The sequence below is a fragment of the Mustelus asterias genome, chromosome 2, assembly GCF_964213995.1.
Source record: "Mustelus asterias chromosome 2, sMusAst1.hap1.1, whole genome shotgun sequence".
NCBI lineage: Eukaryota > Metazoa > Chordata > Chondrichthyes > Carcharhiniformes > Triakidae > Mustelus > Mustelus asterias.
The window spans coordinates 50,418,794-50,446,298 of NC_135802.1; the positions used below are offsets into that span (position 1 = coordinate 50,418,794).

General features: G+C 41.4%; 1 protein-coding gene and 1 non-coding gene across 2 annotated transcripts in view; both read right to left on the reverse strand.

The window, feature by feature from the left end:
• Positions 1-986: 986 nt before the first annotated feature.
• rundc3b (RUN domain containing 3b) overlaps positions 987-27,505 on the reverse strand; it is a 102,912-nt gene continuing 76,393 nt past the window's right edge. Inside the window, exons 6-11 of the mRNA XM_078235040.1 lie at positions 24,729-24,809; positions 20,084-20,252; positions 16,976-17,133; positions 10,350-10,496; positions 8,205-8,323; positions 987-3,060 (exon numbers count right to left, since the gene is read on the reverse strand). Coding sequence (XP_078091166.1) covers positions 2,915-3,060; positions 8,205-8,323; positions 10,350-10,496; positions 16,976-17,133; positions 20,084-20,252; positions 24,729-24,809 — 820 coding nt within the window. The 3' untranslated portion in view covers positions 987-2,914. The remainder of the gene's footprint in view (positions 3,061-8,204; positions 8,324-10,349; positions 10,497-16,975; positions 17,134-20,083; positions 20,253-24,728; positions 24,810-27,505) is intronic.
• On the reverse strand, positions 8,880-9,020 carry LOC144481971 (U4 spliceosomal RNA). The gene has a single exon (XR_013495817.1). It is a non-coding gene; the product is annotated as a U4 spliceosomal RNA (small nuclear RNA).

The following is a 27,505-nucleotide window of genomic DNA, read 5'->3' on the forward strand; positions in this document are numbered from 1 at the left end:
GTTGGAGGGTCACAGTTTTTTTTTTTTAAACTGGTCGGTGCAACATCGTGGGCCGAAGGGCCTGTTCTGCGCTGTAATGTTCTATGTTCTATGTTCTATGAAACGAATATGTGAAAGTTGTGAATGTTACACTTGGTTCCAATTTAAAAAAAAGACTTGCCTTGTTCAGGACCTCAGAGCTTTACCAGCAATGAAGTTCTTTTGAAGTGTAGTCACTGTTATAATGTTAGAAACACAGCAGCCAGTTTGAGCCCAGCTCCCAGAAACAGTCTTGCCTATAGACATAGAAAATAAGTGCAGGCGTAGGCCATTTGGCCCTTCGAGCCTACACCATCATTCAAGATGATCGTGGTTGATCATGCGCTTTCAGTATCCCACTCCCGCTTTCTCTCCATCTCTTTAGCAAGGGCCACGTTCTCCCTCTTGAACGTATCTAACGAAATGGCCCCAACAACTTTCTGTGGTAGAGAATTCCACAGGTTCACAACTCTGAGTGAAGAAGTTCTTCCTCATCTCAGTCCTGAATGGCTTACCCCTTATTCTTAGACTGTGACCCCTAGTTCTGGACTTCCCCAACATCAGGAACATTCTTCCCGCATCTAGCTTGTCCAGTCCCATCAGAATTTTATATGTTTATGCACTATAGTTCCCTGTAAAAGGTAGCACTGAAAAAGAGATCTCTACTTACTGAAAGTTGCCACATATAAACGAAACAAACTTGTCTTTATATTGTGCTTTTCATTTCTGCCAGACATCTCAAAGCACTTTACAACCAACGTGATCGTGATTGTTATGTCGAGGAGCCTTTGACTATGGGCAGCTCTAAGCATAAAAAACAATGAGTGTGGCTCCTTTGATGCTGACTGCAAAATTCAGCTCATTCGGTCTATCATGCAGTACTTAAAATATTAAAATGAGTGAGAGATAAATAATCTTCATGTTATAGCTGAAGCCGAAAAGTTTACAAATGAGAAATGGCCAAACTGCAAAGTCTACTGGTTTCACTTTATTATACATGCAGCTCATTTTGACATCACAAATTATCAAGACAAAAATTAAGAAAGCATACACAAGTAAAATTTGACATTTCCCTTCTTGTTTAAATAAAATTGGAACCAAGTAATAACCCTGTGAACAGCCATTGGTACTAAAAGGAAACAGATTCATCATGCATTATGTACATTGTAGCAGCAACTTAATGTTAGTTCAACATGGAATAAAATGTACAGTAGGATTGTATTTAAAAGTAAACACTAAAAAAAATAGGGTGAGACAATTGTACCAACATTTTCAAAATAAAATGTCATAAAAGACCCTATACTAAGACCCATTGTAATTAATAATTTGTGTGTATAAACAGTTCAAAGTAACAGCAAGTGAGGAACCAATGTGACTTTAGGCTATTTAGAGTAAAACATCACACGTTGACAAAGTTACAAACGTATACGTGTAACACAAGGTCAAAGACAAATGCAATTTACAAATATTAGAAAAAGTCATACCTAGTTAGTTACAATTAACAGAACTATTTAAACATTTTCACACTTCATTTCAAGAGTGCGCCTACATTTGTGGTAAGGTTCTCTTTGCAACGTGTTTAAATGTATTAACACATTTTGCACGCATCGTCCCTTAATGTATTTAATCAGTGATTTATTATTCTTTATTGCAAAACATTCATTGGTGGTTCACTTTTCTTCATAAGGGCAGGAGAATGTTATAAATTTTCATCATTTTGTTGACATAATTGCACTGGAATTAAACAATTACACTACAGAGCACAGTATTTGAACCAATACACGTCTGGTTGGGTAACAGCGCGTGTTCCAGATTAGAGATCAAAAACTACTCCCACATTGTGAGCACACAAAGTCTTCCGGCAACTGCATTTAAATGAACACAAAAGATGCTTGTTGTCATTTACATTCTCATGTAACAGGTACTTAAAGCTTTCACATATTAGTGAATAAATCCAACCTACACCTTCACTTACCTCAGCCCTGTCAGAATGTTAAACACAGTAAGAAGTTTAACAACACCAGGTTAAAGTCCAACAGGTTTATTTGGTAGCAAAAGCCACACAAGCTTTCGGAGCTCTAAGCTTGTGTGGCTTTTGCTACCAAATAACCCTGTTGGACTTTAACCTGGTGTTGTTAAACTTCTTACTGTGTTTACCCCAGTCCAACGCCGGCATCTCCACAGAATGTTAAAGGCATCTTGTATCAAGTTGGTCAAATAACACAAACAAAAACTAGGTAACACTTTCACTTACAGGTCTGTGGAAAATGGCTTTGATCCAATAGTCAGGATGTACAGCTAGATGGAAATTCTCTTAAAAAAAAGGTAAATACAATAGCTAATGAAATACATCGAGAAGTCTGCAACCTTAATTAGAACAAGGAACAAAAAACACTTGCACTTTAATTCTCCAGGGAAAAATAGCAGCTTCTCTTTTTAAGCAATAAAACTAATTGCACATTTGACAACTTTTTTTTTGCTCCATAAATTCACAAACCCAGTGTTTCAGACTTCTGCAAAGTAACGCTGGCAGCAAACAAGCAATGAAAATTAAAATGCTTTCTTTTACAAGTAGGACATCTTAAAGCAGACATTTTATGGGGAAAGAAATCTCCACACAAGCTGTCATGGCTGATGTTTGCACATCTAGAATAATTCCCAAAGTAAATGCATTCAAGTAAAGCAGCCTGCACAACTGGCCAAAGCCTTTGTGAATGGTAACGATACCGCAGATTAGCGAGTACATTTTCAGGTCGGTCTTCTAGTTAAATAAAATCAGATTGGATTTATTAAGTCAAGTTTCCATGCTTTTCAGGATTTGTTGAATGATTGGAATGTCACTACAGTGCACAGGATCTCAGCTTCGTTCTTGCTTTGCTAAGATTCCTTAACATTCCTAAGATGGGGTGAGCCCTGGGCTTGTAATCTCAGCATTGGGACTGGCAAGACATTCACTTGACTTGAGGCTTGTAAGAGACTTGTAGCTTGTCATGGAGGTCAAGGATCCACATAAACCAAGTAACGAGGGCGTGTCCTCCTTCCCTACAAATAAAAAAAAATCCTTATTTTCAGCTGGTATAAAACTGAAGTACAGAACTTACTGGCAATGTGTAGAAAATGAAATCACTTTCTATATGTAAAGCAGACAAATCACAACTAAAAACATTACAGAATGGAATCAGTTATAATACTCATTAAAGATGGCACTAAGTCCTGTATGCAGGCAGATTATCTTTTTACATTACCTCTCTTTCATGTATTAAATTTTAAATTCCCACCCTTGTCTACAAATTTGGGTCCCTCTCCCACCCCAATCTCTGAAGTATTCTTTAGGATTACATTCACAGCACTACATCTTCAAAAGTCTGATGTAAAAGCACAAATCTCCAAATGATGTTAATCGGAAACAACAACATGTTGGGAATGCTCAACAGTAAGAAGTTTGACAACACCAGGTTAAAGTCCAACAGGTTTATTTGGTAGCAAATGCCACAAGCTTTCGGAGCCTTAAGCTCCTTCTTCAGGTGAGTGGAAATTCTGTTCACAAACAGGGCATATAAAGACACAAACTCAATTTACAGAGTAATGGTTGGAATGCGAATCCTTACAGCTAATCAAGTCTTAAAGGTACAAACAATGCGAGTGGAGAGAACATTAAGACAGGTTAAAGAGATGTGTATTGTCTCCAGACAGGACAGCCAGTGAGATTCTGCAGGTCCAGGCAAGCTGTGGGGGTTACAGATAGTGTGACATGAACCCAATATCCCGGTTGAGGCCGTCCTCGTGTGTGCGGAACTTGGCTATCAGTTTCTGCTCAGCGACTCTGCGCCGTCGTGTGTCGTGAAGGCCGCCTTGGAGAACGCTTACCCGAATATCAGAGGCCGAATGCCCGTGACCGCTGAAGTGCTCCCCAACAGGAAGAGAACAGTCTTGCCTGGTGATTGTCGAGCGCTGTTCATTCATCCGTTGTCACAGCGTCTGCATGGTTTCCCCAACATACCATGCCTCGGGACATCCTTTCCTGCAGCGTATCAGGTAGACAACGTTGGCCGAGTTGCAAGAGTAGGTACGGTGTACCTGGTGGATGGTGTTCTCACGTGAGATGATGGCATCTGTGTCGATGATCCGGCACGTCTTGCAGAGGTTGCTGTGGCAGGGTTGTGTGGTGTCTTGGTCACTGTTCTCCTGAAGGCTGGGTAGTTTGCTGCGGACAATGGTCTGTTTGAGGTTGTGCGGTTGTTTGAAGGCAAGAAGTGAGGGTGTGGGGATGGCCTTGGCGAGATGTTCGTCTTCATCAGTGGCATGTTGAAGGCTCCGGAGGAGATGCTGTAGCTTCTCCACTCTGGGGAAGTACTGGACGATGAAGGGTACTCTGTCCACCGTGTCCCGTGTTTGTCTTCTGAGGAGGTCGGTGCGGTTTTTCGCTGTGGCACGTCAGAACTGTCGATCGATGAGTCGAGCACCATATCCTGTTCTTATGAGGGCATCTTTCAGCGTCTGGAGGTGTCTGTTGCGATCCTCCTCATCCGAACAGATCCTGTGTATACGGAGGGCTTGTCCGTAGGGGATGGCTTCTTTAACGTGTTTAGGGTGAAAGCTGGAGAAGTGGAGCATCGTGAGGTTATCCGTGGGCTTGCGGCATAGTGAGGTGCTGAGGTGACCGTCCTTAATGGAGATGCGTGTGTCCAAGAATGCAACCGATTCCGGAGAGTATTCCATAGTCACCATGGACTACTCTCTGGAATCGGTTGCATTCTTGGACACATGCATCTCCATCAAGGATGGTCACCTCAGCACTTCACTGTACCGCAAGCCCACGGATAACCTCACGATGCTCCACTTCTCCAGCTTTCACCCTAAACACGTTAAAGAAGCTATCCCCTATGAACAAGCCCTCCTAATACACAGCATCTGCTCAGATGAGGAAGATCGCAACAGACACCTCCAGATGCTGAAAGATGCCCTCATAAGAACAGGATATGGCACTCGACTCATCGATCGACAGTTCCGATGCGCCACAGCGAAAAACCGCACCGACCTCCTCAGAAGACAAACACGGGACACGGTGGACAGAGTACCCTTCGTCGTCCAGTACTTCCCCGGAGCGGAGAAGCTACAGCATCTTCTCCGGAGCCTTCAACATGTCATTGATGAAGACGAACATCTCGCCAAGGCCGTCTCTATACCCCCACTTCTTGCCTTCAAGCAACCGCACAACCTCAAACAGACCATTGTCCGCAGCAAACTACCCAGCCTTCAGGAGAACAGTGACCACGACACCTTACAACTCTGCCACAGCAACCTCTGCAAGACGTGCCGGATCATCGACACAGATGCCATCATCTCACGTGAGAACACCATCCACCAGGTACATGGTACATACTCTTGCAACTCGGCCAACGTTGTCTACCTGATACGCTGCAGGAAAGGATGTCCCGAGGCATGATACATTGGAGAAACCATGCAGACGCTGCGACAACGGATGAATGAACACCGCTCGACAATCACCAGGCAAGACTGTTCTCTTCCTGTTGGGGAGCACTTCAGCGGTCACGGGCATTTGGCCTCTGATATTCGGGTAAGCGTTCTCCAAGGCGGCCTTCACGACACACGACAGCGCAGAGTCGCTGAGCAGAAACTGATGGCCAAGTTTCACACACGAGGACGGCCTCAACCGGGATATTGGGTTCATGTCACACTATCTGTAACCCCCACAGCTTGCCTGGACCTGCAGAATCTCACTGGCTGTCCTGTCTGGAGACAATACACATCTCTTTAACCTGTCTTAATGTTCTCGCCACTCACATTGTTTGTACCTTTAAGACTTGATTAGTTGTAAGGATTCGCATTCTAACCATTATTCTGTAAATTGAGTTTGTGTCTTTATATGCCCTGTTTGTGAACAGAATTCCCACTCACCTGAAGAAGGAGCTTAAGGCTCCGAAAGCTTGTGGCATTTGCTACCAAATAAACCTGTTAGACTTTAACCGGGTGTTGTTAAACGTCTTACTGTGTTTACCCCAGTCCAACGCCAACATCTCTACATCAATACTCAACAGGCCATGCAACATCTGTGAAAAGAGAGACAGAAGGGTCAACAGTCTGTTGTCAGAACTAAAGAGAGTTTTGGAGATGTGACAGGTTTGAAGCAAGTACTGAGGCAGGGGAAGGGGTGAGGGGAAAACAAAAGAGACAGTCTGTGATAGGGCGGAAGGCACGAAAGAAAGGTTTCTTTTTAATGATTGCGCAAGGCAAAATGGGACAAGTAGGGCATTAAATAATAGGTCCAGAGAATTCCCACTCACCTGAAGAAGGAGCTTAAGGCTCCGAAAGCTTGTGGCATTTGCTACCAAATAAACCTGTTGGACTTTAACCTGGGAATAGCAGAATAATCAAACGTTTTTGTCTGAAAAAAGTGAGGTTGTGATTATGATTTAAAATTCAATGTTTCTAAAGATATAGCTCTTGGGGCTAAAGGGATCAAGGGTATTGCATTTGATGATCAGCCATGATCATGATGAATGGTGGAGCAGGCTCAAAAGGGCCGAATGGCCCACTCCTGCTTCTATTTTCTATATATGTTTCTATGTAGGTTTTGAGTCCATAAGACTGGAATGTGCCTAATCAAAAGATGAGGTGCTGTTCCCCAAGCTTGCATTGAGCTTCATTGGAACAGTGTAAGAGGCCAAGGGTAGAATGGGAGTAAGGCAGGAAAATAAAATTAGAGGCAGTCAGAAGTTCAGGGTCAAATTTGCAAAGTGAACAGAGGTATTCCACAAAGTGCTCACCGAATTGGAGTTTAGTCTTCTCAGTGTGGAAGAGATTACAATGTGAGCAATGAATATGGTCTACCAAAGAACCATAGAATCCCTACAGCGCAGAAGAGGCATCTGACCTCCGAAAGAGCATCCCGCCCAAGCCCGCCCCTCCACCTTATCACTGTAATCCTGCACATTTACCATGGCGAATCCTGCAAACCAACACATCTTAGAACACTAATGGGCAATTTAGCACAGCCAATCCACCTAATCTGCACATCTTTAGACCATGGGAGAAAATGGAGCCCCCAGAGGAAACCCATGCAGACCAAGTTAAAAGTGATGATGATAAATCATTGTTTCACCTGAAAGAAGTGTTTGAAGTCCTGGCTGGGGAGAAGGTAAAAAGGAAGGTGTCGTAGCTTGTGTTTGCAGAGTAGATGCTATGGGAAAAGGAGACGGTGTTGGAGATGATTCAGGAGTAGACTAGGGTGGTGCATGTGCAACAGTCCCTTCTGAATGTTGAGAGGGAAGTGAAGAAGAGGTGTTTGGTGGTGGTATCGTGACGGAGATGGCAGAAATAGCTCAAGTTGAAAACCTCTCTATGAGCCTCCACAGTCAATTTAGTACTCACCTTCCAACCCACCATCCTCCACACACAAAGGATCATCCCTCTATCATTGCTGCCATCTGGAGTATGATGCATTCAACAAACATTTACCTTTCTCTCCCTTATCATGAATGGTGAACTGAATGTGTGAATGTTGAGATTGTCACACATTGGTTAAAAAAGGATGACTTGCTTCTGAACCTCAGAATATTCCAAAGAGCTTTACAGGCAATGGAGTACTTTTGAAGTGTAGTGTAGTCTCTGTTGTAATGTTAGAAATACAACAGCCAGTTTGTGCCCAGCAAGCTCCCAGGAAAAGCAATGTGAGAATGTTCAAATAATCTGTTTTCAGTGATGTTGCTTGAGGGATAAATATTAGCCAGGATACTTCACACAGTTCCCTTGCTTTTCTTTGAAATAGTGCAATTGGATCTTTCAATTGGATCTCTGTTTAACATCTGAACAAAAATACAGCACCTCCAGCAGTGCAGGGCTCACTCAGTAATGTACTGGAGTATCAGTCTACATTTTTATATCTGTAGTTGGACCTGAACCTTCTGACTCAAAGACAAGAGTGCTTACAACTGAACCATAGCTGAAACTAAAATAAGTGTATATGCTCCACTCTGTGTTTGGCTTAAGTGCATATGTAAATGCAACAACTTTATCGTATGCACTTTTGGTCATACACTCTGGACAGATGACATCCAGTTCATACTGAATGCTAACAGGTTTTGGTCCACACAACCCACTTGAAAGTATTTAATGCAGTGCTGATCAGAGGTCAGGACACCAATGTCATTTTAAAAAAATCTTACCATCATTTTTTGAGTTTCCATGCCTTCCTGTCCCATCTTTCTGTGGATGCAATGGATCTAGTGAAGTTGAAGAAAGACTGATCTCTGTTGAGAGTTGTTCCAAACTTTGAAAACTGTGCCTGCAAAAACAAAGCATAATAATACCTTGGAAGCTTGCCAAGACTGTGACAGCAAATCTTAAATAGTCAAGTCTTTTAAACTGCAAGCATTGCAAATCACTCATCTCCTCAACTATAACAAAATATTTCCTTTCTACATTTTAATACTATGCTACTGATGACTATGCAAGATTTACTGAGCAACAGTAACACTTTATAAAGTCTCCTGAAATATTAATACTAATTTGGATTTGCTTTCATTTGGTGGCTATGTTGCAAATACTGTGAATACCTCTTTTTTTTGAAAACACAGTTGTAAAATATGTCAGTTTATTTAGCAGGTGTTGACTAAACTATGCAGTGTAATAGTAGATTTAGTCATGGTGTAATTAATTATCAAAAAATTCTGAAAAACAGTGAAACAGTGAAAAACAGGCTGTAGATAGAAAATGGTTTTTTGCAAATACAGCACATTAAGAAGGGGTTATGTGTCACAAAAACTCACCAGATTCGGGCGATGGAAAATTTTGACTCCAATTACAAAAGTGTCAATTAATAATTAACTAAATATACACATTTCATATCAAAAGAGCCAATGATGTACACAATGTAGTAGTGGCTAGTTTAAGCAACATTGACAGAACATTAGAAATTCAGTAAGTAATAACTGCGCATTGGTTAAACCTCATGAGTTACAATACTGCCACTGCGCAAAGCTTGGTTAAAAAAGGTAAAGTCACCATAGTCCCAGATGACCATAGACTTATCTCTCCTTTGACGGGAAAGCTGACTGGTGGTGATTTAACCTGAGGATCACCACACCTCAGTTGAGGGCAAGGTTGAGAAGGCAGGCCTTCATGAATAACATCAGCTAGTACGGGAATGGAACCTGCAATGTTGGCATCACTGTGCATCACATAACAGCCAACCAGCCAACTGAGCTAAACTGACTCCCCATAAAGGAGTGGCATGTTGGCACAATGGTTAGCACTACTACCTCACAGTGCCAGGGATCTGGATTCAATGTTCTCCCCGTGTCTGCATGGGTTTCCTCCAGTTGCTCTGGTTTCCTCCTACACTCCAAAGATGTGCAGATTAGGTGGATTGGCCATGCTAAATTGCCCCTTGTGTCCCAAGATGTGTAGGTTAGGGGGAAATCATAGAATCTACAGTGCAGAAGGAGGCCAGTTGGCCCATCAAGTCTTCACTAACAGCAATCCCACCCAGACTCTATCCCCGTAACCCCACATATTTACCCTCCTAGTCTCTCTGACATAAGGGACAATTTATCATGGTCAATCAACCTAACCTGCACATCTTTGGAGTGTGGGAGGAAACCGGAACACCCAGAGGAAACCCACGCAAACACAGGGAGAACATGCAAACTCCATACAGTGACCCGTGGCCGGAAAGGAACCCAGGTCCCTGGCGCTGAGAGGCAGCAGTGCTAACCACTGTGCCGCCATTCCACCCATGGCTTGGGATTAGCAGGGTAAATATGTGGGGTTACGGGGATAAGGCCTGGGTAAGACTTAAAGAAAAAGGTGGATCAGTGCTGACTCAATGGGCTGAATGGCCTACTTCCTCTATGTAGGAACTCTATGAACGTGCAGTTTTATGTTTTCTTAAGCTACAGGTATGTGATCTGAGAACATAAGGAGGGTAAACAAAATTAAAAGTTAAAAGCACTAAAAAAATCATTTTGGCAGAGGTATTAAAAAAAAACTGTCCAGAATGTGCAAGCCTTTTAAATTGAATCATGCACAAGGGAACAAAGAGAATGTCAAAAACCACACACTGCAAATACTGGAAACCTAAATGAAAGACCGAAATTGCCGGAACACTCAACGCATCTGGCAAGAATGGTGGAGAGAGAGAGAGAGAGAGCGAGCAAACAAGGTTAATATTAAAGGTCAAACATTTTTCATGAGAAAAAAACAATCAAACAATAAAACTCAAGTTAGTCAGAACAAGGTAGATTGATAAGGTAAGTGATTCTGAAGTTAGAAAGCCACAATTAAATTGTTAAAATGAAGTGTGAACATACTCATCCCATTGACCACACTGTTTCCTGTACAGAAGTGTATCCAAGGCAACAGCGTCCGCATCTAATGCTCCTGGGGAGGGCCACTGATTGGTGAGGTGTGCGGTTAATTCTTGTCTGGATCTCAAGTCATTATTTTTTAACACCGCCCTGTAAGAAAAGGTGTTCAATATAACTGGACAAAAGTTAATCTCCAAGATTGCCCCAAAATTACTGAACAGTAGCTAGCACCCACCTATGCAATCATGTGTTATATTTAGTACTACTAATTTTCAACATATTTATTTACCTTCCACGTGTGACTTTATCTCATTTTTGTAACCCGACGAAGAGGAAAATAGTGCATTTTTAATGGTTGTTACACACATCTGTAATTGCCAGTCACATTGCGACAGCAATTCATTTCTAGTAATGCCTTTACCTTCTAATTTTTAATTCATGGTTCAAATCCCTGACAATATCTTCAAGAAAAAATAATTAAATAAATTGACCTTTTGTAAAGATAAACAGCAGCAAATTCTACTCTTACATTGTCAGAGGTATTGTACTGCATATAATGAAGTTCTTGTGGCCCCTTTAAATCGCTTGTTACTAGAAGCAGTCTCAACCTCGGTGACATTGGAAGGTAAGTGAAGCAATGCAACTGCCTGCAAAAGAGATCAACAGCTTCCCTGAACTGCTTTGAAATTAGCAGCAGCAATGGTACAATTTTTTAAAAACTTTCGTTTGTGGCATTTCATGGCATTTTCTTCTCTGGCAATAGAAAAGACTGACACTGTCTCTGTTAGAAGTCTCACAACACCAGGTTAAAGTCCAACAGGTTTATTTGGTAGCAAAAGCCATTAGCTTTTGGAGTGCTGCCCCTTCATCAGGTGAGTGGGAGTTCTGTTCACAAACAGGGCATATAAAGACACAAACTCAATTTACAAAACAATGATTGGAATGCGAGTCTTGACAGGTAATCAAGTCTTAAAGATACAGACAATGCGAGCGGAGAGAGCGATAAGCACACGTTTAAGAGATGTGTATTGTCTCCAGACAGGACAGTTAGTGAGATTTTGCAAGCCCAGGCAAGTCGTGGGGATTACAGATAGTGTGACATGAACCCAAGATCCCGGTTGAGGCCGTCCTCATGTGTGCGGAACTTGGCCATCAGTCTCTGCTCAGCGACTCTGTGTTGTCGTGAAGACGCTACGAAAACGGATGAATGAACACCGCTCGACAATCAACTTAAATCATGATCGTTGAATCATGATCATTTGGGGAAATCTTGCAAACTGTGATAACATTTTTTTATAAAACATGAAGCAACAAATATCATGGATGCCATGAAACATAACCTTTCCATTGCCTAAATTTCATACATCTTACAATACAATATAAAGTTTGGGGGGAAAATGCTCAGAGTTCCTTTTATACAACTGAATTTTAAAAGGTGAATATAATACAAAAGATAGAACATCTTGAAAATTAAAAAGGAAATGTTCATGTCTCTGGGGACATTTTCTATGCTGTGATCTTTATTTTGGCAGAGCTTAGAAGAGCTTGAGTATTGCTTAAAAAAAGGACATGCTGTCAAAGCTTTTTGGCTTGCACTTATCAGGATAGATTCACAAGAATACCAAATCTCAAAGAGAACAACAATTCATACAACATGAGAAGAGGGTGTTGATTGTTTAGCAAGTATTGTGTGTAATGTACTATATGAATTTCAGTGCCTGAGTCATGCCAGACACATTGGCTGTATTTCCCAACCATTGGCGGATTTCACTCCATCTGACAAAGGAGCAGTGCTCCGAAAGCTTATGGTATTTGCTACCAAATAAACCTGTTGGACTTTAACCTGGTGTTGTGAGACTTCTTACTGGGATCGTATCACACAGCAAGCCCCTCTGGATGTTTGCAAGGTACTGACCTTACTCAACCAGCCCATGCTTGCAAAACTCAGAACACAGTGTCCAACATTAGATGGCAGTCCTCAATTGGACAGCACTTTCTAGACAATCCTGATTGTGTTAAGCGTTACAGTAAGTATAGTAACAACCAATTTAAGATCATCAATCAAATTTGGTTCACAGAGTCGCTCACTTACGTGTGCTCGAAGCTACATATATTCACACATGGGGCCCTGTCCTTTGCAAGCAGAAAGAACATGTTCATGCATTGCACCTTTTGTCAACTGATCAAAAGCTTTGGGGATAGCCATTCCCTGGTTCATTCCGCGTGGCAATTCCTTGACCAGAGCCAACTTGCCTGATTTGAATTTAAACAAAGGCTTGGAAGTTAACTGTTCCCTGATGCATCCTCCATGCCTCTACCAGAGTCCACCTGCCAATCAACTAACACCCTCTTATGATCCAGTGTAAATTCGTGCTCCCCTTGGGATTTGGTATTCTTGTGAATCTGTCCTGATGAGTGCAAGATGAAAAGTTTCAACAGCATATCTCTATATTCAGTAATATTCAAGATCAGAAATCAAGAACAACTGCACTCTCTTCTAGTGCATAAATTTCCTCAAGCATGACAACAATATATTGTGTTATTTTCCCATGATGGATTCGCCTTTTCTGCTTTCCTTGCATTAACTTAATCAGGCAGGCCACAACTATAAATGCAGTCAAGTGAACACTCTGCTAACAAACCCATCAGACCAATGCACCCCTAGCAGATTTATCACTGTCTGCTTTTATCACAAGACAACCTTTTATAAATAAGGTTGTGTTTCACTTTCAAGCAGCATAGGAACGTATTTGATGCTTCAAAGCTTTCCACAGCAAGTTCTTCAGCATACTCATTACCTTTAGTTTTTCAGATTGCTGTAAGATAAAATTTTCTGAGCTCTTTCGGACTGCTACATCTACATTAGCCAAACTACTTTCATGCTTGTATTTCCTAACTAGTTCTCATTTCTATCCTAGTCCTTCAAGACACCACTTTTCTTTTGAGAATGAGAGTCCAGAGATTCAGAAGCACTATACTTCTGTGCAACTAGCTTTTGAATCCTCAATTCTTTCAAAGTTTTCTCATGCAGCAATAACTTTTGTGTTTCACCTTATGAAAAGATAACTTCCATTTCTCTCACAACCACATAACACTAACAACCAGGAGTCAGCCAGGGATAAAGCAGAGAAATACATTGACCAGTTAATACCAATCAGCTGCAGAATTGAAAACTTTTGGTTCAAAGGTGACAAACGTCATTAAAGTGGGATTTCTGTGCTCCACACTTGCATACAGGAATATGGAACATCGAATTGCAATAAAGCAAATGTTTCTGAACTTGGAGTTGGAGGTGGTGGGTGCGGAAATTGGAAAAGATGGAACTTTAGAATTGGTTGCATTAAAACTTGAACAGTCATTAGGCATGCTGCAAACAAGCTGCTATGACTGCATCTAGTACACAAACACAATATTAGCAGTTCTGGGTATAGTGATCATTTACCTGGATGAACAGGAATTTAGTGGGTATTTGTGGATAGGTCTGTTTTTCTTGTCAGAACAAATTTAAATTATGAATTTCATAAAACATCCCTGAATCATTCTTAATTAAACAAAGTTCAAAACTCCAGCATTGAAAGGGATTACAGAACTTTAAAATAATTGGTCTTTGCAATGAATGTCATTCTCGTGTCTGTCTTTGAGTATGTTACTCCATTTTCAATTACATAATTATATGGTACTCAGTCAGTTATATAACACTCAGTCAATTTAATTAACACCATGAAAATGGAACTTGCAGTCTCCTCCCTACTCCCAAAAAAATCTTCCTTCCAACGACACAAAACCAGCTGTCACATTGCCAGAGAAACATGCATGACAAGCGACTCTGTATTGTATTTCTTTTTTTTTTCAATTTCAATTACGCACTATTGTTATATTCATCTTCACAAGACACAACAATGGCAAAAATCAATGTTATGGCAGCACAAAGGCCTAAAACAATTGCATTAAGGGCCATTGTGGCACTGCAAAGCTTGTTGTGGTCTGCAGCAGACCTCATGTGGCACTGTTCACAGGTAAATTGGAGGATTATTAGCATAAACATTAAATCTTACAGTCAGGAGGGAGGCCAGAGGGTTCACTGACCCTCTGATGGTTCTTTGAAAGATCTACCCAATTAGTCCTGCTCCCATCCATAAACCTGCAATTTTTCCCTTTCAAACTTGTGCACTTTTAAAGTTGATATTGAATCTGCTTCCATCCACATTTCAGGCAATGCACTTCTGATTGTAATAACTCACTGTGCAAGCAAATCACGTCTGCCTCTGGTTCTATTGTTAATTACCTTGAATCGGAGTCTTCTAGTTACCATCCAGCCCATCACTGGAAACAATTCCTCCTTTGCCCTCATAATAGCGAGCACGTCCATTAAATCGCTCCTTGACCACCTCTGCTTGAAAGAGAGCTCTTCATCCTTAGTATGATTCTGGTAACCTCTGCACCCTCTCCTGGGCCTTGACATCCATTAGAAATGTGGTGCCAAACTGAACATAATACTCTAGCTAAAATCTAACCAATGATTCGTATTGTGCACCAACAATTAGTTTGATGCTCAAGCCAAGTGTATTTCCTCTGAAGCCAAACAAGTTAAATTCCTGTGCTTTCTTCATTTGATATAAAGCTAACTGTTCTTGTTAAATACTCAAATTAATAAGTTAGTCTGGATTCCATTTTGTTACCATCCTGAATGATTCCAGTGTCATTTTCCAAATAGTTCTGAAGAAATAGTACCAAGAGAAAGGTGTTTTTGAAATATTGCTAAAATTGTACATCTGTTTGCATTTTGACCAAGCATACTTCAATTGGCCTCAGAATTCCTGGTGTAAATGGAAGGGCATCCATTTTGGCAGGTGGAAAAATACAGAAGCATATTATATAAGATTGCAGAGCTTGGAGATTCACAGGGATCTGGGTGTCCAAGTGCATGAGATACAAAAGGTGAATATGCTAGCAATTAGGAAAACTAATAGGATGTCGGTGTTATTATTTATTGCGAGGGGAATTGAATACCAAAGTAGGGAGTTCATGCTTCACTTGTACAAGTTTCTGGTAAGACCACATCTGGAATACTGTGTAGTATTGGTCTCCTTATTTAAGGAAGGATGTAAATGCATTAGAAGCAGTTCAGAATAGATTTCCTAAACTAATACCAGGAATGAACAGGTTGTCATACAAGGAAAGACTGGACAGGCTATGCTCGAATCCACTGAAATTTAGAAGAATAAAAGGCGACTTGATTGAAACATAAAAGATCTTGATGGGTGGATGCAGAAGTTAGAACTAGGAATCGCTGTTTAAAAACAAAGGGTCACCAATTTGACTCAGAAATGAGATGATTATTTTTCTTCCAGAAGATAAAAGTAAAGTTGCCATGGTCCTAGATGACCATAGGCTGTGACTGGGTGGTAATTTAACCTGTGGATCACCATACTTAAGGCAAGAGGCAATGTTGAGAAAGCAGACTTTTATGATTAATCTCAGCCAGTACTGGAATTTAATCCATGCTGTTGGCATCACTCTGCTTCACTAACCAGCTGTCCAGCCAACTGAGCTAAGCCAAATGTCTTCAGTCCAATCCAGAATCCTGGAAATATATAGTGTAATATTATTAGTCAATAAGTTGCTAAATAAACGTAACTTATTTTAGGTTGCAAAGATATGTGGGTATGGAAATAATGAGGGACTCAATCTGTTGTCTCATTCTTTAAATTACTGCTTCTCCTTGGTTACTACTCAATGGTACATTGCTTGTCAAGTGAGGTCTTTTTATTTTGCTACTCCTTCCCCACCACATCTCCATATATGCAAATGTAAAATATTGGTTAATGTGAGCTAGCTTCAAGAGCCAAGTCAGCAAAGCAAATGGAACCTTACTCTACAAATTATTTTTTTTTTAAATGCTTGTAAGATGTTCTATTTGAACAAGTTCATGAGATAGAAATGAGGAAGGCCATTCTACTCATCGAAATTATTCTGTCCTGAAGGAATGTATGGTCTATGTCCCCACCATTGCATCTAGTTTTTCCTTAGAATTATTCTGGAAGTTCATTCTTTTCAATCATAAATCTACCCTCAATTGTTTTGACCCTGTGCCCCTTTGCAATGTTTCAGAACATGATTTACCCTTTTTCTCTTTTCCTTTTACAGCTCTACAAGTTCATCTCTACAGTTCCACCTCAGAGATGCCGATGTTCCAGGCAGCTCCAACTCTCTCCAGTCTATCTTCATAACAAAGAGCCCTGACACTATGGATGAACATCTTGCCTCTTTTCTGCACTGCCTCCAGTGCCTCTAATAAATGCTCCATTATACAGTATATAAAGAGCTGCCTTAATATAGTCATGATGTGGAGATGCCGGTGTTGGACTGGGGTGAACACAGTAAGAGTTTTAACAACACCAGGTTAAAGTCCAACAGGTTTATTTGGTAGCAAACACCATTAGCTTTCGGAGCGCTGCTCCTTCGTCAGAGGGAGTGGAAATGTGCACATTTCCACTCCATCTGACAAAGGAGCAGCGCTCCGAAAGCTAATGGTGTTTGCTACCAAATAAACCCGTTGGACTTTAACCTGGTGTTGTTAAAACTCTTAATATAGTCAACCAGCAGTGTTGCACAATTATATTTCTTACAGCTGATCCTGTAGTTCCAGGATGATGTACTCCAGTTGTTCTTTCTCCAATTTGTGGTTCAGATCAGTCTCCTCCATCCTTTGCAGAACAAGTTTGTTTTGAGCAACTGACTCTGCAAGTTGAGCTTCTCGCAAACGTACTAGCTCTTCCAGGTAGCCCTAGAAACAAAATGACAATTCAAAATGCAGGGTCCCACTCACATCACCAGGCTAAGTTCCAAAAGATTTTTTTTCCCACCCCACTGTAAGCATTGAAAATAATAATCCAAACCGTGGAATCGTGCTCAACTCCCTTAAAAAGGGTGGAACAATACTTTTTAATTGGTTGAAAGATGCTCTGCTTATATCCTTCATCAAGTGTGGAAAGTGGAATGCGATTGGAATATAAGTTTAGCAGATAAACATTAAATGTAACTTTGAAAGTTCAGATCCTTCATGCAAGGTCATTTCACTACAAACTTCCCTCGCTAATAAAATGTATCCATAGACTGACAAATGCATGAGAGATCTGTATTGAAAGCAAACGATTTCAAGAGCTTACTGAAATTAAATGTATTTACAGAAATAACCAGGACATTGTTGATTTCATAGTTCACAAAAAATGCAATGATCCAATAGGGGCAGATACTGCACCAATGCAGGTATATAGGATTTATTGCATAGCTGTAAAAGGCTTACAAACCATAGAAACACAAATTAAAATAAATCTCAATTGCAATAATGCCCTGTGACAACAATACTCAATTTCAATAATATCACCATGGATACGTTCACATATATGCATAACTGCTGGCAGGATCTTAATGGAAGAGGACACACACACTCGCACATAAAAAGGCAGAAGAGAACTTCACTGAAGCATTGTGTTTTGAATACCAGCAAGGTCACTGATTTATGGTGATTATGGGAAGTTGCACATAATTGTAGAATGAAGTCCTCAATTCTGGTTAAAATCCCACAATAATGATTTGAGATATTCAGCTATCAAATACTGATGACAATGGTTAGAATCACTAAAGCAATCCCCAAGTCACTATTAAACATTACTGTAAACCAAGTAATGAAAATCAAATTTGACTTATTTAGTCACCATAAAACTGTGGCTTTATAGATTAATAATTTGCTTAGATTAGTGGCAAGTGCAGGAAATGGCTGATGAAAGGTACGGCTGGATCTTTTCCATACAACTAGGATATCTCCTATTTATTAACTACAGCTCAGCCTTCAACACCATGACATGTAAAAGATACCAAGAACATATAAAAGGGTCATCCCAATATCCCCTAGAGTTTGTTTCTGATCTCAGCTGGAATTGCCTCAGCATGTGTATGAGCACAGCTAAGATAGTTCTGAAGAAGGAAGAGAAAGAGTTCCAACACATTGGGAGCTCAAGATTACACTTGGTAATTTTTCAAGGATATCAAATTTGAAGCCTGAAAATGTACAGGTTGTACAGAGACTTGAACGTAATTAACTATACATTAATGTCAAGAAAGTGTGGCATGGAGAAACACAATTCACTGCTTATTATTTATGAGTCTTAGCTATATCAATGACCAGCAAAGTCCTCCACCAGAGTTTATGCTAGAAAGGTGCAGTTATCTTCTGTTCTCACTGCGCAAGTTTACCTTTAAATTCGTATTTTTGATAGTGAACAAAAAGGAGCATTTTAACAGTTGTTTGTACTTCCATTTCTAACCAACTTACCATCACTACCTTGATTTCACACATTTCAATTGTCATTATTTCATGTTTCTATCACTTCATCCATTTAACCATCTTGTTTTGTGTGCGTTTTCCTTCCTCATTCCATTTGCTGTGTCCGTTTTAAATGCTGTTCATTTTTAATTGCTTCCAGTTCTGACGCAAGATCAACAGATTTGTTCCCTCAACAGACTGATATTGGGCCGTTCACACCTATCACCTTCTCCATTGCTCAAAAGCTTTGGAAACCTGGACATTTGTCCCATCTAAACACTTTAGGCACGTCAGATTTTAGATATAATCCTTAGATTTTCCTTCAGTAAAGGGTGAAACATGGAGGATGTCAATCATCATTCAGGGGAGGGGCTCTTGCAATGTGGAGCCATTTTCAAAATACAACTCTCGCTGGAGTTTTGAGCCTGGAGTGTTGGCTTTTTTTTTCTATTCAGTAATCTGTAGCTCATTCAAGTCTTTAATTTCTTCTTGATGATCAGAGTATCTGTTGTCACTTTTCCTTCTTTTTACTAAAGCCTCTTTCATCACACAAGGTGTTTGCTTATCTTTTAGATTGTAGTTCTGAAGACGACTTGCATCCAAAACATCAATTTCTTGCTTTCCTTTTATATATAGGTTCCTACTGGAAGACAATTTCTGAAGCACTGATCTTGGAAAGATGCGCATTATTACTGAGGTAGTAAGCAATATGCCTGTACTGTGCCTTCTGATTCCATCCCTGTGCCACAAGGAATGGAGAAAGTGCTTGTTTCCTGAAGGTTGACTGTTTACATCAGGAACTGGACAATGCAGAATTAGGGTGCCTACTCCCCATCAATAAAAAGCTCAGGCCCACATCTCAGCAAGGCTAAGGAAATAAGGCAAGTCCACTACGACTCACCAATTTTTATAGACGCACCATAGAAAGCGCCCTTTCCAGATGTAACACAGCTTGGTATAGCTCCTGCTCTGACCAAGATTGTAAGGAACTACAAAGGGTTGTGAACGTAGCCCAGTCCATCACACAAACCAGCCTCCCATCCATTGACTCTGTCTACACTTCCTGCTGCCTCAGAAAAGCAGCCAGCATAAACAAGGACCCCACACACTCCAGAAATACTCTCTTCCACCTTCTTCCATTGGGAAAAAGATACAAAGGCTGAGGTCACGTACCAACGACTCAAGAACAGCTTCTTCCCTGCTGCCATCAGATTTTCGAATGGACCTACCGTGCATTAAGTTGATCTTTCTCTGCACCCTAGCTATGACTGTAACTCTACATTCTGCACCCTCTCCTTTCCTTCTCCCCATGTACTCAATGAACGGTATGCATTGTCTGTATAGCGCGCAAGAAACCATACGTTTTACTGTATACCAATGCATGTGACACTAATAAATCAATGAGTATTACCTTCTGCTCCAATGCCAGCCTGAACTTCTGTTCCACTCGCTTGCACTTGTTGTACCAACTGTGTTCATCGGTAATGAAAGGCGGACCAATGTTTTCGGGGGTGCTTCCTTCACTGCCGCTACTTCCCAGAGTTCGCAACTCCTCCTCATCACTGCTGATACTCTCCGAGCTTGTGGCAACAAATTGAGATTTCATGAATTAGATTTAGCTGAAACTATCAGAAAATTGAAATTTTAATACCATAAACTGAAGAGTACAATTCTAAAGCGGTTGCAGAGGGCCCTAGAAGCATATTTGTATAAATCCTTGATAGTGGCAGAATGGGTTCAGAGAGCAGTTAGTAAAGCAAATTGCACCCTGAGCTTTATCAATAGGGATTATTGATAAAGCCCAAGGAAGTTATGTTAAACTTGTAGAAAACACTGGTTTGACCCCAACTGGAGTACTGTGCCCTGTTCTGGGCACTGCACTTTTGGACAGGTGTGAAGGCATTAGAGAGAATGCAGAAAAGATTCACGGGATTCAGGATGAAGAACCTCAGTTACATACAGATAGAGAGGAGAAGTTGGAATTGTTCTCCTTGGAGAAGAGAACGTTGAGAGGAGCTTTGATAGAGGTATCCAAAATCATGAGGGGCCCAGATGATGGAGCAAAACTGTTTCCATTGGTGGAAGGATAGAGAACCAGAGGGCACAGTTTTAAGGTAATTGCAAACGAAGCACTGGTGGTATGAGGATAAACTTTATTTTTGCAGTGATTGGTTGGAATCTGGAATGAACTGACTGACAATGAGGTGTGGGGGGAGTGGGGGGGACGGTGGAGAAAGTGTCCATGTGCACATGTGAAAGAGTAGCACCAGGTGAATTAATCCTTCAGAGAACCAGTACACACATAATGGACTAAATTATCTTTTGTGATTCTATGAACTTGAAGTGTTCCTATAAAACCAGATGACTCGTGCATCAAATTACAGAGTATAAACAGAGAATAACCTGTTGGATTTGTTGGGATGTTGGAATAGATGACAAACTCCAGCAGGACTGGCATTTTATTGAATGGTTATGTTTAATGTTTCATCATCTGTTATCTTCTGGAAATGACCTCTCAGCTCAACAGTTCTAAGTAGGTTTTGTGGAGAGTTCATATGAATGTTCAAGTAATTTCTGGCCACCTACCCCTAACTTCAGAAGTAAGACTAATTATCAACTGTAGTTGTGAACAAGCTGTAATTGTGTCAAAATTAATCTAATGGCCATCCATTCAATATTTTCTGAGTTTAAAAAAATGTCAAAATATAAAACATATTCTTTAAAATGTTTTGCTTTCAAATGGGAAGCTTGAGCAATTATTTGGAAGTCATTATTTCACTGACAACAACATAAGGTGAAACTTCTTTATACAATGCATCATTTCGATCCGGAATGCAGTGCCCGAGATTGCGGTGCAGGCAGATTCAGTCATTGCTTTCAAAAGACACATGGACCATTATCTGAAGAGGAAAAAATTGCAAGGCTACATGCAAGGCGCTTGCAGAGAGCAGACCAGATATGGCACGCTGAATGGCAGTCCTTCTGTGCTGTGACCATAATTCTACGATTATAGGATCCAGATTAGTATGTATTAATGATGCTTTCACCTGAATCAAGATCGTGGTGGGTGGGAACTGGTGGGCATCAAGCAGCAAAGATTTGTCGCCAGCATGTCTGCTCCATTCCTGTCAGGCAGGACTGCACGGGCAGCACGGTGGCACAGTGGTTAGCACTGCTGCCTCACAGCTCCAGGGACCCGGGTTGGGTCACTGTCTGTGCGGAGTTTGCACGTTCTCCCTGTGTCTGCATGGGTTTCCTCCGGGTGTTCCAGTTTGCTCCCACAGTCCAAAAGACATGATGTGGAGATGCCGGCGTTGGACTGAGTATCTCACCTTCATAGAAGTCATAGAAACCCCAATGTACAGAAAGAGGCCATTCGGCCCATCGAGTCTGCACCAACCACAATCCCACCCAGGCCCTACCCCCATATCCCCACACATTTTACCCACCAATCCCTCTAACCTACATATCTCAGGACACCAAGGGCAATTTTTAGCATGGCCAATCAACCTAACCCGCACATCTTTGGACTGTGGGAGGAAACCGGAGCAACCGAAGGAAACGCACGCAGACACGAGGAGAATGTGCAAACTCCACACAGACAGTGACCCAAGCCGGGAATCGAACCCAGGTCCCTGGAGCTGTGAAGCAGCAGTGCTAACCACTGTACTACCGTGCCACCTGATGAAGGAGCAGCGCTCCAAAAGTTTGTGCTACCAAATAAACCTGTTTGGACTTTAACCTGGTGTTGAGAGACTTCTCAGTGTCCAAAGGACATGCTGGTTAGGTGGATTGGCCATGCTAAATTCTCCCACAGTGTACTCGAACAGGTGACGGAGTGTAGTGACTAGGGGGGAGGTTATCACACTAACTTCATTGCAGTGTTGATGTAAGCCTACTTGTGACTAATAAATAAATAAACTTGAAAGGCAGGATAGGTTAAAATTCCCACAAATTTTCATTTACATACGTTGCCACTGCTGTAAAAAAAAGTTACACATTTCATAAATATCGGTAAGTACATACCGAGCCACATGGGACAAAATTGAGGAGTACCGGGAGCTTGCTCAATAATGGTTGATCTTGCAGAGGAAAGAGAAGTGTAAAGTTGGAAGGGCTTGGGGAAATAGTTCTTAGGAGCAATGCTAAACAGCTGAAGTCATTGACACCAATGGTGGGACATAGGATATGCACAAATTCAGTGGAAAAGAACTGAGCAGCGGGGTTGGGTGGTTAGGAAGGGTGCAGGGACAGAAGAGTTGTGAAGGAAGTGGGAGAGGGTGCAAAAGGGGCAGCATGGTGGCACACTGGTTAGCACTGCTGCCTCACAGCGCCAAGGACCTGGGTTCAATTCCGGCCTTGGGTGATTGTCTGTGTGGAGTTTGCACGTTCTCCCCGTGGGTTTCCTCCAGGTGCTCCAATTTCCTCCCACACTCCAAAGTTGTGCAGGTAGGTGGATTGGCCATGCTAAATTGCCCCTTAGTATGAGGAGAATGAGTGAGGTTAAGGGGATAGGACCTGAGTGGGATTGTTGTTAGTGTAGGCTTGATGGGCTGAATGGCCTCCTTCTGCACTGTAGGGATTCTATGATTCTAGATGTGGAAATCAGACACTCAGACCATGAAGGATTTATTTTTATGAGATGGAAGAGGATTATAAATGTAATACTTCGGCATACAGAAAATAAATGTAGGTCAACATGAACAGGAGTGATGGACAATCAGGACTTAGTGCAGGAAGTAATACAGACAGTTGAGCTTTGAACAAGAAAGTCTGTGGAATCATAGAAACCCTACAGTACAGAAAGAGGCCATTTGGCCCATCGAGTCTGCACCGACCACAATCCCACCCAGGCCCTACCCCCATATTCCTACATATTTACCCACTAATCCCTCTAACCTACGCATCTCAGGACACTAAGGGCAATTTTAGCATGCCAATCAACCTAACCCGCACATCTTTGGACTGTGGGAGGAAACCGGAGCACCCGGAGGAAACCCACGCAGACACGAGGAGAACGTGCAAACTCCACACAGACAGTGACCCAAGCTGGAAATCGAAGCCAGGTCCCTGGAGCTGTGAAGCAGCAGTGCTAACCACTGTGCTACCGTGCCGCCCATAATGTGGAAAGTGAACAAAGAAGATACTGAAATCTAGAAGTGCTCAAAGCCTATTAAGGTCTTTACATAGTGGAGTGGTTCAGGTAGGAATGAAGGTAAACAAAACTGCATTGGTAGAAGCTACATTAATATATGTGGGGTTTCAACAGAAGCCAAGGATTTGAGCAGCTGAATTCAGCCCGAGTTAGTGCAGTGACAGGCGGATGGAATCAATAACCAATAGCAAAGGAGGAGTGTAATCTAGTATCTGATGAGACTTTAGTTTTTGTAATTCTGGGTTCAAGAATTTGAGATTCTGGGCATCTCACAATAACTAAAATGAAAAGCTCCTCTAAGTGCAGCTCTAAACAGAGGACAGTTTAGTAAAGACTTTTCCTTTTAACCTTACACAAAAGAAGCTATACCACAAAGATTAAGTCCTGCAATGCAAAGCATTCACACTTTCTATCTTCACTTTTTGAAACCTTTTACTCAGGGAACAGACATAAAATGAGGAGAATGAAATTGCTTTTATATGGCACTTTAACACGAATAAGCAGAGGTTAAGAATTTTAATGAAGCCAGACTTTGAGATTTTTAACCCGATTTAATTTAATTTAAGTACAATGAAGAATACACAATTTTTTTTAAAAAACCAATTCAATCAAATCAAGTCCAATTCAGAGTCTCAACAAGTTGAGACATTCCCGATCCAAGCTGACAAGACAGGGCTCTCACCTCCTGTCTTGGGCTTGATCTACATGATCCAAGCTGATTGGAGTAGGCATTGCACCTCCTCCAAGGCTTGATCTCACTTGCATCTTAGCCAAAAGGCAGAAATGCTGCTTTTAAAAATTCCTTCAAATGAAGCTAAAATGTAACCTAATTACTTCAACCAAGCACAGCATGTCGATACTACACTAGCCGAGAAGAATACACAAATTAGGATGAATCTACCTTTGTGTGAACTTCAGATAAGGGGTGTAGTCTATAACAGCAGGACAATTGCCATCCAAACTCTCGCCCTTTAAACAGAAGCTGAAAGAGAAGATGATAAATTGTTTATTCATCACGGTCAAGCCAGTTTCTTCACAGATTGTATTTCAATTTTCATTCCAATATTTTGCTCAATATATGGTACAATTTCAAAAAAACCTTTGCTTTTACTTGATAATCACAAATTAAAGATGCAGAAATACAAAATTTAGGATTTGGGGATAACAACATGTATGTGACGTGCAAGGACCAAAGTGTGATTTTCAGGATTAGCATGGTAAGTATGTGGGGTACAGGACCTGGGCGATATTGTTGTTGGTGCAGATTCGATGGGCTGAATGGCCTCCTCCTGCATTGTGGGGTTTCTTTGATTCTAGGATTCTATGTGTAACAAGCAGGAAAAGCGGTTGCTGGCAAGGTGACTTTTAGCCCATAAGTGATGCTCAAGAGCCTCGAGGGCGAGCAGCCTCACTGCAGTGAATATGTCTCTTTAGTAAAGTCCTTCACATGAGGATCTGGATTCAAACGCCTGTGGCAGGTAAGCCTAGTACACAGCTTTGCACTTAATAAAAATAGAGTTGAACTGCACATCATAAGCTCTCCTGCATAGATCTTTGCAGCACTGAAAGCAGATACTCATCATCAGGACAATTAGTAAATTCTAATGTTCAGCATGAAAGATCCTTGAAAGAGCAGCAGCATGGTGGTCAGCACTGCTACCACACAGCGCCGGGGACACGAGTTCAATTCCAGCTTCGGATCACTGTCCGTGTGGAGTTTGCATGTTCTCCTGTGTCTGCGTGGGTTTCTTCCAAGTGCCCTGGTTTCCTCCCACACTCCAAAGATGTGTAGGTTAGGTGGATTGGCCATGGTAAATGCACAGGGTTACAAGAATGGGGCGGGGTGGGGCGGGGTAGATGCAGGGTAAGATGCTCTTTCAGAGAGTTAATGCACACTCAGTGGGCTGAATGCCCTCCTCTGCACTGTAGGAATTCTATGGTTCCAAGATTTACAAGAGGGGACCGTATATTGATACACTGTACAAGTTACTAGTACAAGTACAAGGGGCGACACGGTGGTTAGCACTGCTGCCTCACAGCGCCAGGGACCCAGGTTCGATTCCCAGCTTGGGTCACTGTCTGTGTGGAGTTTGCACGTTCTCCCCGTGTCTGCGTGGGTTTCCCCCGGGTGCTCTGGTTTCCTCCCACAGTCTGAAAGGCGTGCTGGTTAGGTGCATTGATCCAAACAGGCGCTGGAGTGTGGCGACTAGGGGAATTTCACAGTAACTTCATTGCAATGTTAATATAAGCCTTACTTGTGACTAATAAATAAACTTTAACTTACTAAGGAAAAAAAACTTGAATTATTATAGTGCCTCACACAACCCAAGAATATCCGAAAGCATTTCATAACCAATCAATCAATTTGAAGTGTAGTCACCATTACAATGTAGTCAACCACAGCAGTTAATTTAAACATGGCAAAGTTCTAAAATAAACAGATAATCCAACGTTGTGAAAGGTGCTACAGAAATGCAAGTTGTTTTTTTCCCCTCACTGGGGTCCAGGGAGCACAGAAAGGTTACACGTTTGTGACTCAAATGAACCTAAGACCATGATCAATCGCTAAAGGCAAAAGCTATGAGTGAAGATTTAAAACCAATAGATTGGAGGAAAATGCTTAACGATATCTCACTAGAAGGTAACTCAACTCCTTTAAAGAGACTAATGCTTGGAGATGATAGTGCCTCAATGGGTCCAAGATGACACCTCATAAGAATACATAATTTGTGGGGTTAGGGCACAAGGATCCAAGTTGTTCCAAAGTGTTTATTTAAATCAAATTAACCTATTTTTACAAAACAAAGAGACATGGTCCCAAACTTGTAAAGGTATCCTTATAGCTGTTGTCAAGAAAATTTGAAAGAACACTCAAGAGTAGGGTGGTGAAGAGAAAATTTATGGAGTCACTCAAAGGCAGTTGGATATTGTGACATGGAGCTGAAAGGGAGAAGGGAACTCCATGTTTTCTTTGGAGGAGGAGTTTGGTAAGTAGAAGCCAAAGGTCAATAGATGAAGGCCTATAGTGAAGTCAGAAAAGGTGGTAGTTGTTGGTTAGATTCAAGGAGAGAGATATAAATGAATGGTTTTTGAAGAACTGAAAGAATAAAGATCTTATATTTTCCCATTGAAGGACAGAGTAGATAAAGTTGGAGTTATTCAAGAATTGCACCAAGGAATTAGTTTGTGTGCAGAAGGGACACGAGAACTGGAGGAAGAGACTTAAACATATTGGCCAGAATTTTCTGGCCATTCACATCGGTGGGATTCTTCTTATCGCCAGAGAATATAGAGCCACTCTGCTCCATCTCTCTTCATAGTGCAGTCCTCTCATCCTAAGAGTCCAAGGCAAGTATATCCCTGATAAGGCAAGGAGACCAAAACTGTACAGTTTCCTGGTCTCACTAAATCCTACACAATTGCAGTAAGACCTTTTGCTCCAGCCCCCTTGCAATAAAGGCTAACATACTGATTTCCTTCCTATCTGCATGTTAATTTTGTCATTTATGTGCTAGGAGAAATTCCTCTGCCAACGTGACCCCATTACAGCCTTGGTCCAAACATCGATAAAAGAGCTGATGTCAAGAGGGGAGGTGAGAGTGACTAGCCTTGACAAAAAGGCAGCATTTGACTCCACATGACATCAAAGAGCGCTGGCAAAAGTGAAGTCCATGGGAA